Source organism: Penicillium malachiteum, assembly GCF_028827825.1.
Source record: "Penicillium malachiteum strain IBT 17515 chromosome Unknown utg000002l:1.0-8849297.0:1.0-8852440.0, whole genome shotgun sequence".
NCBI lineage: Eukaryota > Fungi > Ascomycota > Eurotiomycetes > Eurotiales > Aspergillaceae > Penicillium > Penicillium malachiteum.
In genome coordinates, this window is record NW_026643095.1 from 4039881 (window position 1) to 4054405 (window position 14525).

Consider the following 14525-nt stretch of genomic DNA (forward strand, 5'->3'; position numbering starts at 1 on the left):
CTTTACTAACGTCAAGACCAGTGAACAGGGATATTTTTTAGCCGCACCATATGTGCTCTGACCTCGGCTTCTCACCGAGTGTTATAGAAGGCCACGAGACGTTTAGACCTTAGCAATAGTTAGACAATGAAGCTTATTATCTTGGAACTATACCTTAAAGTGCGCTTATCTTCTGCTCATCACATTATGGAACCCCACCCCCAAGGTCCTACCATTCAACATCATGGTCATACCGCTTCTTCACTTGCACACATGTGCATGTGGTTTACTTTTAGAAACAATGGATACTCCTACAGGCTATCTTCCACTGAAGGAAGCACCCCCAAAAGCCAAATCCCTAAGCTTGTTGTGATGCGCACCCCTATTCGCTATGAACCTGGTCAGTGGGTGCGGGGACAACGGGGTTTGGGCCTCTCAACATCGAGGATAAGCGCCGAACCTGGGCCGTGTGTGATGAGAATCTTCAAGTTGCATATGTGATTCCCCGCTTCGACCACTACTTTCCATCTTGGTATTGGCTCTGCAAAATGGTCTTTGATGTTCCAAATATAGCTCAGGCTTTGCCCCCCCTCATGTCCCTGGCTCTGTGCCATTCGTCTGGGTTTGCACTAAGTGGCCCTATGGACTAGGATTCGTCGTGCTAGACAATCATAGAATTTGGCCCCTCAGAATCGGTCTGTTTTTTTCTTCTCTTTTTGTTCGTTTCAGTTCAAATTTCACGATCCCCCCTTATTGCTAGTGAAAACTATGGCATCAAGTCGGGTTGGATATTGACGGGTACATAGTCCAGGATGAACAGGTATGTCAACACAGTTCAGCCGCTTGAGTCTCCGTTTTAAAGTGCATCGAGGTGATCACGATATTGACTGTTTGAAATCAATAGTTGGAGAAGCTCAAGTCATACAGGCGATGAGCAGCATTACACCGGCTGGTCGTCCAATACCAGCACTAGTAATCAGCCATCGCCGAATTTCCGTGAACATGCTTTACAGCCACCGTTGTTGACGACAGCCCTGAGTGGCATCCATTTCCAAAGTGGTACGACTCCGTTATCATCAACCTCGCTTTCGAGCCCGTTTATACATGGACAATCCCCGGCTGTTGCTTCTCCGGCGATTGGCAGATCGCCACCTTCCTCGAGACAACCATCAAACTACAATGTGCCATACAATCCACAGGACTGGGGCCCCTTGGGCGGTGCTCCTGCACAAGCTCAATATGCCCATGCGGGGAACCAGCAGCGTGTTGTATCTCAGAACAGAGGTCAATCAGGTGAGTCTACCCAAGAGGACCTCAAAAGGGATTCGTGCTTATTGAAAATATGTAGATGAACCTTTATCACCACCACCTCCACCATACTCACCCCCAAGTAACCCGAATCAAGTATCACAGGGAACATTTGGTTCCCCAAATCCCAATGTTTCAGTAACACCTAATATACCCCCTCAAAATCCATCTAGAGATGGCAATTTCAATATTTCTCCTGAATACCCTCGACGATCAGGCCTTCGTCCTCGCCCTTTGTCAGTGGCCTATACCAGCGAGAATCAACCACAACAATCGCTACCACCACCGCCACCACCGCAAGGTTACCCGGGATCTAGATCTATTTCACATAGTCGACTGGATGGAAATCAGAACACACCATATCATTCAACTGCCTCTCATTCAAGGACTAGAGCTTCGATTTCATCATCTTATGAGCAAAATCAACCACAGCAAAATATCAGAGGCCCACCACCAGGCCATTCACCTGAATTACAAATATCTTCAAGGCCACCGGCATCACGACGAGCTGCATCTGCTGGGGCAATTGTTCACAGTGCTGGCTCGTCAAGAGCCCAGAGTCAAACAAGAAATCAATCTCCCCCAAATAGTGGCTGGGCGCCAGGAATGCCCCTTCCACCTCCACCACCAGGCCCACCACCAGGTCCGCCGCCGGCTGCACGGTCAGTTAGTCTAAGTGATTCATCAGAGTCATCCTCTGCAAGGACAAGTCTTGGTCCACCCAGAGCTAGAGCTCGACCACCACCGGTAATGGGAACAAGTCTGGGGAGTATTCCACCCACCCCGGCCAATTGGGTGGATGAGGAGTACTTAAATAGCCGGCCTGCCGAACAAAATCAGCCATTACAAATCGACACCAGTATAGCGATGCCTGGAGCGGATATAACTGAGCATCTTGATTCAAGAGGAAATGTACGAGAGTCTCAAAGAACCCCAGGAAGTGGTGGTCTCTTCCGTAGCCCGGCTGTTCGAGATCCAAGTGCCAAGGGCATACGTGAAAGGCGAATCGAACGTCGTAACCGTCAAAGCCAGACGTTCGACGATCTTAGTGCAATTTCATCCAGTGGCAACCCATGGGCAGAAGCCTTGGACCAGATAAAACCAACAAATCTGATTCTTCCGGAAGCGAGAAATAGTCCTGACCCAACACGGCCTCCCTCGTCTTCGAGATTCACTCCCAAAAGCGCTCGAAGCTTACCCTCGAGTGGGAAGTACCCACCATCGCGGTCTCGAGCAAGTTCCGGGGGACTGTTCTCTGATGACTCGTCGCCGTACCCAACACCGAAAGCCGAGCCAAGTCCGGGCGTTGGACCCAGTAATCCGCCTGCACCTGCGACCCTGGCACACACTCCGCCGTTTTCTCCGAAAGGAGAATCCGCTTCATCGTATGCAAGGGAGATAATTCAGCCCACACCACCAAAAGCATTGCCTACGCCGCCTCTAGGATCGGGTAAGGAGTTCCAAGCACAGCCAAGGCCTCGTGCTTTGTCTAGAGGTGCAGATAGTCGGCCTATTTCACATATCTTGCATATGCCGAATGATGCCATTGCATCCATGAAACCACTGTCACCCCGTCGAATCCCCTCTCGAGAGGCGATGAAACAGAACTCGTTGGAAGCAGTCATGAAGCAGGACACAGAATTTATGCAAGATGCCATACTGAGACACCAAAAGTTCATCGAGGCTGAAGCTGCTGCCCCTAATGAGACTGAAGCGCTAAAAGCCTTCACTCAGTTTATCATTGCTGAATCCGCAATTCGTCGCGACCGGTATGCTACCGTCTGGGACTCCGGCTCCTTTGACTCCGCGGAGTTACATAAAAAACTGTTTAAAGTACGCCCGGCTCAGACAGAAATTGAACCTGCAAATAAGCCGCCTAGACCGGCCCCCAAATTGGACATTCCTCAGAACCGACTTAACAGACCAGAGTCCGCTTGGTGGAATAACTACCAGCCTTGCCTATCCCCCATTGCAAGCATTAACATGAGTAATGATGAAATGAGCTCAAGAGGTCGTGCACCCAGTCGTTGGTGGGAATCACAATCCAGTAGCGATGGCAATGGAAGACGAGTTCAGCGTTCCAAGCGTGAATCCAAATATATGGGATTAGTGCCAGATGCCGTCCAGTGGGACCAACAACAACGAACCCCAATGAAACTTGATGACGATGCTGCAAATTATACGGACGAGAATGCGGCTTACGGTCCGGATGAGTATCCACCTGAGAAGGTCGGATGGCATGAGGAAGAGAATGAGTATCCCAGTTCAGCAAGTAAGCCCCGTTACGAGCGACCTGTTGCAATCCCGCAGATGGATATATCGCGATTGATCACCCTTCCCCCACCGTATCCACGTCATCACCCTGCTGTCAACAACAGTCATCCAGAACTAGTATCGTATAGGACTACGGTTCGCTCGATTACAGACCTCTCTGAGATTAAGTCTACTAGACAGCGGTATGCGAATGACGTTGATAGTCTGATTCAAGAGCACCAGACCCTACTCAAAGAGAGCCGCCTTCATTTCAGAGCCAATATCCAGAGCCAGATTCAAGAAGGTAGTCTGACATTTGGCGAGGCTGCTGAGGCCGAGACTGCAATGATCGTTGAAGAGAACAGAGGCGAACGAGATCTCGCAAAACGCCAACTTGACTTGTACCAGGAAATGGTGCTGAAACCAATGCATAACATCGTTAAGGATCGACTCGAAAGAGCTACTTCTTGCATTGATGAGCTGAGTAGTAAACTGTTTGATGATGCACAACACGAGACGCCCGATCAGACGCAAGAAGAAGGCGACGAGCAGCCCGAGCTCCTGGAGAAACTAACACAGTTGAAATGGTTATTCGAAGCTCGAGAGCAACTTCATCGAGAAGCCTTTGACTTGATTAGTGGGCGAGATGAGAAATACAAATCAGTCGCTCTATTGCCATATCAGCAAAGCAAGAACGAGGACAAGCTCCGGGAAACTCAAGCATTTTTCACCAAGGATTCCCTGGACCGACGTGTGCAGTATGAGATGGAGGCTCTTTCCCGTCTGGAATCATTCCTAGATATCATCGAACAGAACGTCGTCCGGGGTGTTGAAAAGCAACTCTCCGCTTTCTGGGACATTGCACCTTCGCTCCTTGCATTGGTGCAACAGGTTCCTGATCGTCTGCGCGGCTTCAAGGTTCAGATTCCTGCCAAAGAATACGAGGAGAACCCGAGCTACCATGCACACCCACTGCAATATCTCCACTCTCTACTATCTCATGCTGAAAAATCCTCATATCAGTATATTGAGTCCCAGACAAATCTCCTCTGCTTGCTGCATGAGGTCCGATCGGCTTTGATGAGAGCCAATAGTAACCTTACAGAAGCGGAAAGGATTCAACAGGGAGAACCGGAGGAAATTGTGCGGCAGATTATGGATATGACGCGAGCCGATGAAGAGGCCTCTCTTACTTTGGACTTGAAGGATAAAGTTGCTACTGTTGAAAGTCAGTGGACGGAAGCGCTTGGAAGCCAGATTGAAGAATTACGAGGACGAGTCAAAGAACAACTTGTCAACGAAGATGCATGGGATGATTTGGAGCAACTGGAGCAGGAATAGGAATACTTGGAGAATGTCTTCTTTTTCTTTTTTATTTATTATTTTCTTCTTCTTTTCTTCTGCTGCTTTCGCTCAGATTTGTGATATCCCCATTCGTTCGCTGTTGCACCGGGTTTACGGAACATTTTGAAGTATATACGCTCAATTTATCTTGACTATCTCCAAGTGTGAAGGTTGTGATTTTCTTCATGTTTAAGAATAATATTATTTCTCGGTCAAGGAGCATTAGACATTCTTATATAGTAATATAAACTAGTTGATTATTGACTATACAGGGTCCACTTCACCACGTGACTTCTCTTTCTAGAGTGTTCCGTCCCAAATCGCTCAAATATCCGCTTCTCTTCTTTCTTTCCTTTCTTCTCCATATCACCTCTCAACAACTCTGTCCAGAAGTTTATCTGGACTATCCCTGAAATTGTGAGTACCCTTGCCTATGTCTATTACACCGTCCTCTCCCAATGGGAGATGGGTATTATCTTCCTGCACTCTACCCCCTCCTCGTGAGGTCTTCCAACATCGCCCTCAAATGATGAGATACCAGCTGGCACCAGTCAGATGACGATGGTTTTCTCCCATCGTCTATGCTGATCAGTTTACGTCCGGATATACGCATCTGTGACCTGATATTTTGTGGCTTAATTGCTTCTTGCAATTATTCTTTTTCTTTCACTTGATCCCCACCACGAAAAAAATTTCGCGAATCTTTTCGCTAACCTACAACCCTCTATCAGAACCCTACCAATTTAGATTCGACTGGATATTTTCCTGAGACGAAGAGACAATTGAAGGAAGAGAAATCTCGGACTCACAATTCGGCTCTCAAAAATCAATCACATCGTGCTGAAGAATCAGAATTTTCATTTTCTCCCTATTTTTTGCAATAGTCAACCACATTCATCATGGTTCTTCACAACCCCAACAACTGGCACTGGGTGAACAAGGACGCCTCTGGCTGGGCCAAGGAGTACCTGCAGCAGAACCTCACTGTCATCAGTGCCGAGGAAGGGGGCGTGTCGGTCAAAGTAGACAAGGTGTTGTCGATGGATGGCGACGTAGACGTCAGCCAGCGCAAGGGCAAGGTCATTACCCTGTACGATGTCAAGCTGTCGCTAGAGTACTCAGGTTTGTAGAAATCCACTTGAACTCCTCTGAGTGATCCTGGCAGCTGAGACTGTTTCTCCATAGGTAAGACCAAGGACGCCGAGGAGGTTAGCGGTTCCATCACCATCCCCGAGGTAGCCCACGACACCGAGGAAGATGAGTACGTCGTATGTTCCCTTGTACCACCCAATCTGGCCCTCTTCCGTATAAGAAAGAGGCGTCAAAATTTTAGAGAAAAAAAGACCAAAAGTCCCTTCCAGACTAACACGGCCTTTTTCTCGTTATTTACCAGTTTGAGCTTGAGAACTACGCCGATGCTTCCTCCAAGCAGCCTGTAAAGGACCTCGTCCGCTCCAAGATCCTCCCTCAGCTGCGCGTCGCTCTCGCAAAGCTCACCAATGCCCTGGTCGCCGAGCACGCTAAGGACCTCCAGCACGCCCCTGGCGTTAACCCTTCCAGTGGCTTCACTCCTGCCACTATCCACCCCCAGACCAACAAGTCCTCGGCTCCTACTGCTACTGCCACTACCACCACATCCACCGGCAAGGTCGCCGTTAACACCACCACCGTGACAGCCTCGGATGAGTTCCGCACCACCGCCGAGGAGCTCTACACCACCTTCACTGACCCCAAGCGTCTGACCGCATTCACTCGTGGTCCTCCCCGTCTGTTCGAGGGTGCTAAGGTTGGCGGCAAGTTCGCCATCTTCGACGGAAACGTCACTGGTGAATACGTTAAGCTCGATGGACCTAAGCAGATTGTCCAGAAATGGCGTCTGGCTCAGTGGCCTGCTGAGCACTTCAGTACCCTGGCTATCAACTTCGATCAGAATGATGTCGACGGTGTGACTCAGATGCGTGTTGAGTGGTCTGGTGTTCCTGTTGGTCAGGAAGATGTCACCAAGCAAAATTGGGACATGTACTATGTTCGCAGCATCAAGCAGACTTTCGGGTAGGTTTTTTCTGTTCTTGTTTTTTGTTGTTCTTCCCTTTGACCATGTCGGGTCCTTTCTTTCCAGATCCTCCTCTTTACAACCTACTTCTCGTTTCTTTCGAAACCAGTTACTAATGCTCTTGGTTCTTCTGTTTGGTTTAGGTTTGGCACTATTCTCTGATCGACTTCGTGAGAATTTAACGGCCGTTTGGAATTCATAGAGAGAATTTGCCTTTACTGTTTTCATACCAGCAACATACAAATCCTTCAAAAAAGAGAATAAATTAAGAGCTGAAGGTGTTTCTATCGACGAGACTATCTATCTACTTGATGCATGCCAATAATTTTTTCGGGTTGTGTTCAGCTAGAAGTGATGGATGTGGGAATGGAGTTGGATTTGGCACCAGCTTTGGAGTTGAAGTCTGATCTAATCCCTGTTTAGCTCTTTCAGGGCTGTCTCTGTCTTGGATTTTATGTGCTCGTCTGGTTCAAGTTCTGTTTAACTTGGTTCGGTCTTGCCGTACTGGGTATTGCGATGATGATACGATAGAGGAAAGTGATATGCCCATGATAATGAAGTTAAGATATCGATATATTCATCGTATTTGGTATGAGTCTAAGCATAAACCTACCATCACCTGCCCAGGTGTAACTTGAGGTAGGATTACTGGAACTGTACCTGATGATCTAATGAAAGAATTTACGAGTATCAAAATTAGAAACATCCAGTCATGATCTATTCATTCTTTGTACCTTTCAGCTACATAAGAAAGCTTTTTTTAAGTTGCGTCATATCAAAAGCATTTACAAAGTACGCTCGATCAGCTCGATGCCGTATTCCTCCTTCAGCTCCTTGATGAGAGGACCACAGATGTCCATGGTCATAGGAGCAATAACACCCTAACGAAATATTAGTATATGAAGTTCCCTAACGCATTCAACGTAGATTACATACCTTAGTGGCGAGAGTGCCGTTCAGGACCTGGTTAACGGCAACACCACAGGGAACACCGACTAATCATATATTAGCTTCAAGTTTCATCAATTTATAGAGATGACAGTACTTACCAAGCTTAGCCATAGCAGAGTAACCAGCAGGGTTACCGTACTCGCAGAGAGTCGAGGTACGAGTCTCCTTGGAGCCATCCTTAAGCTCGATCTCGAACTTGTGCTGCAGCATGACCATATCACGCTCGCCCTCCTCGTACTGCATCTTCTTCTCGAGGGTAGCGCAGAGGGTATCAAGAGCGTTACCACGAGCAATGATAGGCTCCTCAGAGAAGAGACCGATCCAGCGGAAACCGTTGATAATACGATCACGCTCCTCGGTGCTAGGGAAAGCGGTCTTGGCCTCAACGGCAGCAGCGAGATCTTTCTCGGAGGAGGAGGCAGCACCCAGGAATTGACGGGTAGCCTCCTTCCAGGAAGAAGCTCCCTCGAAGATGGGGTTGGCCTCGTCCTTCAGGAAACCGGTGTCGACGAGAACCTTGATGAACTCGGGGAAACCTTGGAAACGGAGGGTACCGCGGATAACGGTCTGAGCCTCGGGAATGCCGTAGCTCTCACGGAATGAGGTGGAGTCGCGGTTGGGGTACCCGACGAAAGCGAAACCGGGGAGAATGAAGTAGGGCTTGGCGGTGGCCATGAGATCAGGACCGGCGATATCGACGAGCTTGCCGTCCTATTAAAAGAGTTCTGGGTTAGCGAGTTGGCTTTAGATAGGGCTCATTGGAGAGATCGTACTTGGTAGATGCGGGCAGCGTTGCGCAGAGCCAGGAGGACACCACTAGATATCGATATTGGTTAGTTATGGTGATCTGTATGGATAGACAGCGTTGCTTGAATTACCGGCTGCTCCAGGAGAACTTGTAACCCAGGGGGTTTCCACTGGCCTCGGGGGCAGGCTAGTATAAAACGTTAGTAAAGCGTAACGACATAAACCCTAAGTTACCAAACTCACAAGACCACCTAGTAAAGTTAGCTAATGGTCTTATCTCACAGAGATGATAACGACTTACCGCAGAATGAAACAAAGCCAGTGACCTTCTCACCAGCAGCATGGGCCTCAGAGATAGCCTTAACAGCGTACAGGTGGTCGATACCAGGGTCCAGACCAATCTCGTTCATAACGGTGATACCAGCATTCTTGGCATCGGCATCAAGCTCCATCATAGCAGGGGAGACGTAACTAGTGGTCTATATTCCTTCCGTTAATGGAGGGGCTTATGAAACGAGGATAAATCGACCGGTACTTACGACAACGTTGGTCTTAGTACGGATAGCGGCCTTGATGACAGTGGCGTGGAAGGTGTAGGGAATCAAGGAGACAACGACGTCAACAGGCTCCATGGCCTTGTCAAGGGCGGTATCGTCGCTCACATCGAGGGAGATGGCCTTGGTGTGCTTGAAGCCGGCGGCGAGCTTCTGGGCGCTGTCGAGGGTACGGCAGGCTGTTCAACATGTCTCGATTAGCGGTCAACGTTCAATTGCATGCGCATGATTATATTGTTTCCTCCAAATCCAGGTTAAGCGGTGTATAATGCTGGCTCCCATGGACCCTTGATAAATTATGGCGGGGTAATCAAAGGATTCCAGGATTCCAATATTGCAACTAGAAACGCAATATAGGGTCAAGTGCACGTACCGACGATGACCTCGACACCAGCCTTGTCGAGAATATCAACAGTGGGCTTGGTAACTAGAATTGAGACGAAATGTTAGCATATTCTCTGTTATACATTGTGGAATCGTGAAGCTCGACAATGTGGGGCATTCATCAATCAGACTTAGAGAGGTGGAGGCACACATACCGAAACCTGATCCCAGAAGGAGGACCTTTGAACCAGCAATTTGAGCAACCATCTTGTCTGTAATTGAGATATAGATGAAGAATTAAAGTTGGAGAGAGAACGTTGAGCCCCAAGTGGTGATTGAGTCAGTGTCACGTGGCCGGTATCGGCGCGGGGGGGTTAGTAATGCGGCATCGGGGTCTGGATTAGGAAAGGAGCTCCACTGTGATGTATTGATGCTACGATGAAAGTAGATAAGAGTAGCACTGGATGTATAAATAGTCATATAAGATGTATCTGTGTATCGGAGGAATGCTGCTAATGCTGCTGGGATATATGAACACGGTGTTGACAAAGTCAAACTCCGAACTCCGCTGAATGCTGAAAAAAAGGACATAAAAAAGGACGGGAAAGAAGGAATAAAAAGAATAAACGGGTCTATATGGCCTTGACCTTACCCTGTCGAACCAGGAAATCTATATCCTCTTCACTGGATTCTGGGCTGTCACCGGCAAAGTTGCCCTCGGCATCTGGATTCTGTCTCGACTTGGAGATGCGTCGTTGCCATCCAAGAAGGACTGGAAGGAAATGCCACAGGTCAAACTCCGGCCATAGGACATCGAGGAACACGACTTCGGTGTTCTCATGACATTGCCAGAGCATAAAATCGCTCAGCCGCTCAACACCCGAGGTCCGCACCAGCATATCTAAGGGTGGGGTGCCTTTAGTCAACATGTGATCATTCAACGTTTGACGGGAAATAGTTTCGGGGGACATGAAGGTTGGTTTGTCTCCGTTCAGGCTTTCGTGAGCGCCATTCTTCTGATGTTGGCTATCCTGTTGTCCAAGATGTAAAGTCGTAGAAGATGAGAACGAAGACCCGGATTCGTATACACGGTGGCGATGTTCGTTCTGCGAGAGTGAATCATCCTCATGGCTTGAGGACTCTGCAGAGGACCCTGAGTCACTGTTTGAATCCTGTGGCCGCGTCCCCAAAGTCTGGGCCCGTATATTATGCGCGATATGGGATTCGGAGAAAGGAGTTCGGCCAGAACCATTTGATTGGAGTGGCGTGCTGTAGTCGTCGACAGTGTCACGGATCGCGCCAGTAATCTCGTCGCGGGAGGTGTAGGGAAAGCAGATATTCAACACGCGATCGCCGTTGCGACTAGTCAGATCGACGGCCTTGTTGACCGCGGCCAGGACATCGGGCTTGAGTAGATCGAGTCGTCCAAGAACGCGGACTTTAGCACCGTAACGGTCCAGCAAATCTCCATGCTGTGCCATCTGCGACAGCTTCACCTTCGCCATATCCATCAGGGCGTCGACCTCGAATTTTGAGCGCTTGAAATTCTCGATACTGAAGGCGTAGATCGTGACGACTTTAACACCGCTTTTGTAGCAGACTTCTAGAATCTATGATCGAAAGCAAACTAGGTTAGTATTTGAAGAGTGAACCTGTAATCGCAGAGGATTGCGTTGTACAGAGCTACCGTGTCTGCGCTCATTGGGAGACATACCCTTGCTAATGCCTCGAATCCTAGATTATGTCCTTCCACCGTTTCAATTCCGTGCGATCGGGCGAATCGACGATTTCCATCCATCACAAAGGCCACATGTTGAGGGATGGGCCCCTGGCGTAGAGCACCCACCAGGAGCTCCTTCAGGTTGGAGATGGCGAACTCGATAGGCGGAGAGGCAAGGAACCAGTTCCGAAGTCGTGACAAGTGCATTGAGCCCGCCATGGTGAAGGTATATCAGACGAAGCTCACACCGTGGAGATGTAGATCGTGGCGTATTAAATTCCTCGGGGAGATCTGGGAATTTTAGGCGGAAAGGAAAGGAAAGCGGAAGTGGACGCAATTGTAACGGGCGACGTGGTCAGTTATACAACTTCCTGATTCAGGCTCCCAAGGGGCTAAAAGAGTTGTGTGTATTGTAAAAAGGAGATTTTTTTTTCTATTTCCACTTTTTCTGTAAAAAAAGAATTACAGGCTGCACTATTTTTAACCGGTTGAATTAGCGTGACATTTTACATTTCCCAACGGCATTAATGCATTGATGCATGTGGCGAGGTCCGTGGGAGGCGATTCCACTATCATAAAATAAACATCTATTGGTCTTATTTGAACTTGTTTTGGAGTAGGTCTATTCAACTTGTTTCCAGGATTTTCACTACATTAAAATAATTAGAAATAATAGTAGTACCAGATAGACATACTATAGTAAAAGGGTCCTTGCACATGTGAATGTAGGACACTTGGCGCAACTATAGCACAGTTTGAACTTGAATATGAGTCCAGATGTCCTTGAGCGCCATGATACTAGTCCTAACAGTAGGTACCTAGCATTATTTGAAAATAAGACGAAAACTGAAACTTGAAATCTGAATTTTTATCTTTAACCTTGGACACTTTGCAACATCTCATATCATCAGGCAGATCTTCGAACAACAACCCTCTACACAACCCTCTACACAACCCTCTATACAACCCTTCTCATTTCACCTGTCCACATCCTCCTCCACCAAGTTGCTACGGTCACTGTTACTAGTTAGTAATGTTAAGCTAAAAGAAAATCAAGTCACTCACGGTAGTTGATGATTTGGCATAAACCAGACTAGAATTACAGCTGGCACAGAAGACGCCAGGGCTGTGTATGTCATGTATCGCAAGACATCTGAAAACTATAGACTTGATTAGTATAATCCAATATTGACAATCATATTTCAGATCAAACTTACTGCTAGATTCACCGCAATACGCTCCGAAGAACCCCAAGCTGGTGCATAGTCAAGAATCGAGTTAGCCAACTCATTTATCAACGCCGACGATGCTTGGTCACCAAGATGATTCCTCAAGGCCTCTTTAATCGTATTGGTGTAAATGCCACCAGCAATGCAGGCTCCTACACTTGAACCCAAGAATGAGAAGCATATGACCAAGGCTGTTATCTGCGGCATCTGCTTATGAGGAACGGATATCTGCGCGGGTACTAGCAAGTTCGTCTGCATAATGCCCGATCCGATACCTTGAAGAATCTGAACAAAGAATAGTTCGAATAAGGAATTCGATGCTCCTCGAAGTCGAATCATGATACCGTACCCGATCAGACGAATCACAGCTCCGATAATCACTAACCACTTATAACGTCGTGTCCACATCATACATACACCGGCTATGATCCCCATAAGACACTGCATGACGCCGTTGGTCGAATTGTAGAATGTTGCGTTGCGGGCTGAGAAGTCTCGCGCTACTATAGCCCAGGTGTAGAGGTATGTATGTGTGCATTCGAACCCGAGCGAATCTGTTGCAATAAGAAACAGACAAAGCGCAATGGTAGAATTTTTAAAATATGAAGGTGGCATGAACGGGTACCGGGATAACAATCGCTCGTAGAAAGGGAAAACTATCAACATCACGGCTCCGATGGCAATGAGTGCGTCGACATATGGTGTCTTCCATTTGCTGGTAGTGGTTGCTGCCAGTGTTAAAGGCACTAAGATTAGTGCGAACCCGCCGCTGAAGAGTACCACGCCGCCTAAATCAATCTGAGAGCAGAAGTCATGGATGGTCATGTGTTGGCGTATTACAAGGCCCATTTTCTTAGCTCGAGTTTGATAGTAGAGAAGCGTGGTGATGATGAAACTTGCACCGACTGGCATGAGGATCGCGAACATGCCGATGCCCCAGCGCCAGCCGATGCCGTCCACGACGCTATCAACTATGAAGCCAGAGACCCAGGGTGTCACTAGGTATGGCGTGAATGAGACACCAATAGCAAAGCCACGCCACCGGGCGTTACTCAAGTCTGAGATGACAATGTCGTTCATGATGTTTGTTCCAGACTGGCCCATGACGTAAAAGATGTAGCCTGCAGCATATGTGTTGATGGTTTTTGCTGATGCCATGAGGATGTAAGATAGTATGTACAAGCAGATAGTCATCATGTACGTCTGACCACGGCCCATGACATTGGAAAGCTTTGCGATTGGCGGTTTAATGACCGCGAATAACACAGAGCCAGCTGTGCTTAAGGCTGCTAGTTTTGAAAGGGCATTGAAAGATGATGTGGAATAGTTGTTGTAGATGTAGACGGTTGAATTATCAAGCTCACTGGGGGGATTGGGGGTTAATAAAAGCCTGCTCTTGAAAAGACATTCTCTCGCTCACTTACTAAGTCACCATAATCATGGCTATCCTGAAGATTTGTCAGTAATGCTTCACTTGCATGTTGGCTATTATGAACTTACCCTGCGATGACAAGCCATCTACCTTTCTTACCCCAGACTGCGGTGGTTGCCTCGATAGCAGATGCACCAGCCTCTGCTTGTACCGCTGTATCCACAGCGCCCTTTTCCAACGAGACATCTTGTGATTTCGTTTCAAGACCCGCTGACTCGACATCTGGCCTTGTGGCTGACTGTGGCTCACTAGGCTGCATAGGCGTTGGCCGAAACTGCCTCTTCACGGCAGTAATGAATCTCTCCATGGTGATCGACTTGACAAGGAAGAGAGTTCAGATGAAGAAAATCCCTGAAGATTCATGTAAGGGTTGTTATTTTGAATTGATCTGATAAGACGAATGCATCTAGATCCAAGTGTCAGTTACCCCGCCACTAGTGATCGGTCGACGCAACGTTCCATCCTGATAACTGGACTTTGTTATCATAGTCCATGATCAATGATTCTAAAGTGTTGAAATCTCTCCAACAATTTGTCATGTACCTGGGACTTGATTAGAATTTTGTATCACGCACCTAGCAATTTAGAAGAAAAGGAAGCAGTGTCCCTTTCTGGTCAGGTCAACCTCAGG

General features: G+C 47.8%; 5 protein-coding genes across 5 annotated transcripts; 2 read left to right on the forward strand and 3 right to left on the reverse strand.

The window, feature by feature from the left end:
- Nucleotides 1-791: 791 nt before the first annotated feature.
- N7483_004561 (uncharacterized protein) lies at nucleotides 792-4881 on the forward strand (the record flags this gene model as incomplete). Its single annotated transcript, XM_057087998.1, has 3 exons — nucleotides 792-799; nucleotides 884-1272; nucleotides 1328-4881. The coding sequence occupies 3 exons, from the start codon at nucleotides 792-794 to the stop codon at nucleotides 4879-4881; spliced, it is 3951 nt and encodes a 1316-aa protein (XP_056947827.1).
- A 902-nt stretch (nucleotides 4882-5783) lies between these two features.
- Nucleotides 5784-6940, forward strand: N7483_004562 (AHA1 family protein; the record flags this gene model as incomplete). The annotated part of the gene is made up of 3 exons (XM_057087999.1): nucleotides 5784-6006; nucleotides 6070-6152; nucleotides 6278-6940. The coding sequence occupies 3 exons, from the start codon at nucleotides 5784-5786 to the stop codon at nucleotides 6938-6940; spliced, it is 969 nt and encodes a 322-aa protein (XP_056947828.1).
- Nucleotides 6941-7722: 782 nt separating this feature from the next.
- Nucleotides 7723-9780, reverse strand: lys9 (saccharopine dehydrogenase (NADP+, L-glutamate-forming); the record flags this gene model as incomplete). Its single annotated transcript, XM_057088000.1, has 8 exons — nucleotides 7723-7818; nucleotides 7874-7932; nucleotides 7987-8599; nucleotides 8767-8822; nucleotides 8937-9114; nucleotides 9175-9368; nucleotides 9563-9616; nucleotides 9729-9780. The coding sequence occupies 8 exons, from the start codon at nucleotides 9778-9780 to the stop codon at nucleotides 7723-7725; spliced, it is 1302 nt and encodes a 433-aa protein (XP_056947829.1).
- Nucleotides 9781-10145: 365 nt separating this feature from the next.
- N7483_004564 (undecaprenyl diphosphate synthase family protein) lies at nucleotides 10146-11452 on the reverse strand (the record flags this gene model as incomplete). The annotated part of the gene is made up of 2 exons (XM_057088001.1): nucleotides 10146-11123; nucleotides 11228-11452. 2 exons carry the CDS (start codon nucleotides 11450-11452, stop codon nucleotides 10146-10148), a joined length of 1203 nt encoding a protein of 400 aa, XP_056947830.1.
- Nucleotides 11453-12210: 758 nt separating this feature from the next.
- Nucleotides 12211-14201, reverse strand: N7483_004565 (uncharacterized protein; the record flags this gene model as incomplete). Its single annotated transcript, XM_057088002.1, has 5 exons — nucleotides 12211-12250; nucleotides 12299-12393; nucleotides 12451-13825; nucleotides 13887-13910; nucleotides 13963-14201. The coding sequence occupies 5 exons, from the start codon at nucleotides 14199-14201 to the stop codon at nucleotides 12211-12213; spliced, it is 1773 nt and encodes a 590-aa protein (XP_056947831.1).
- Between the last annotated feature and the right edge of the window lie 324 nt (nucleotides 14202-14525).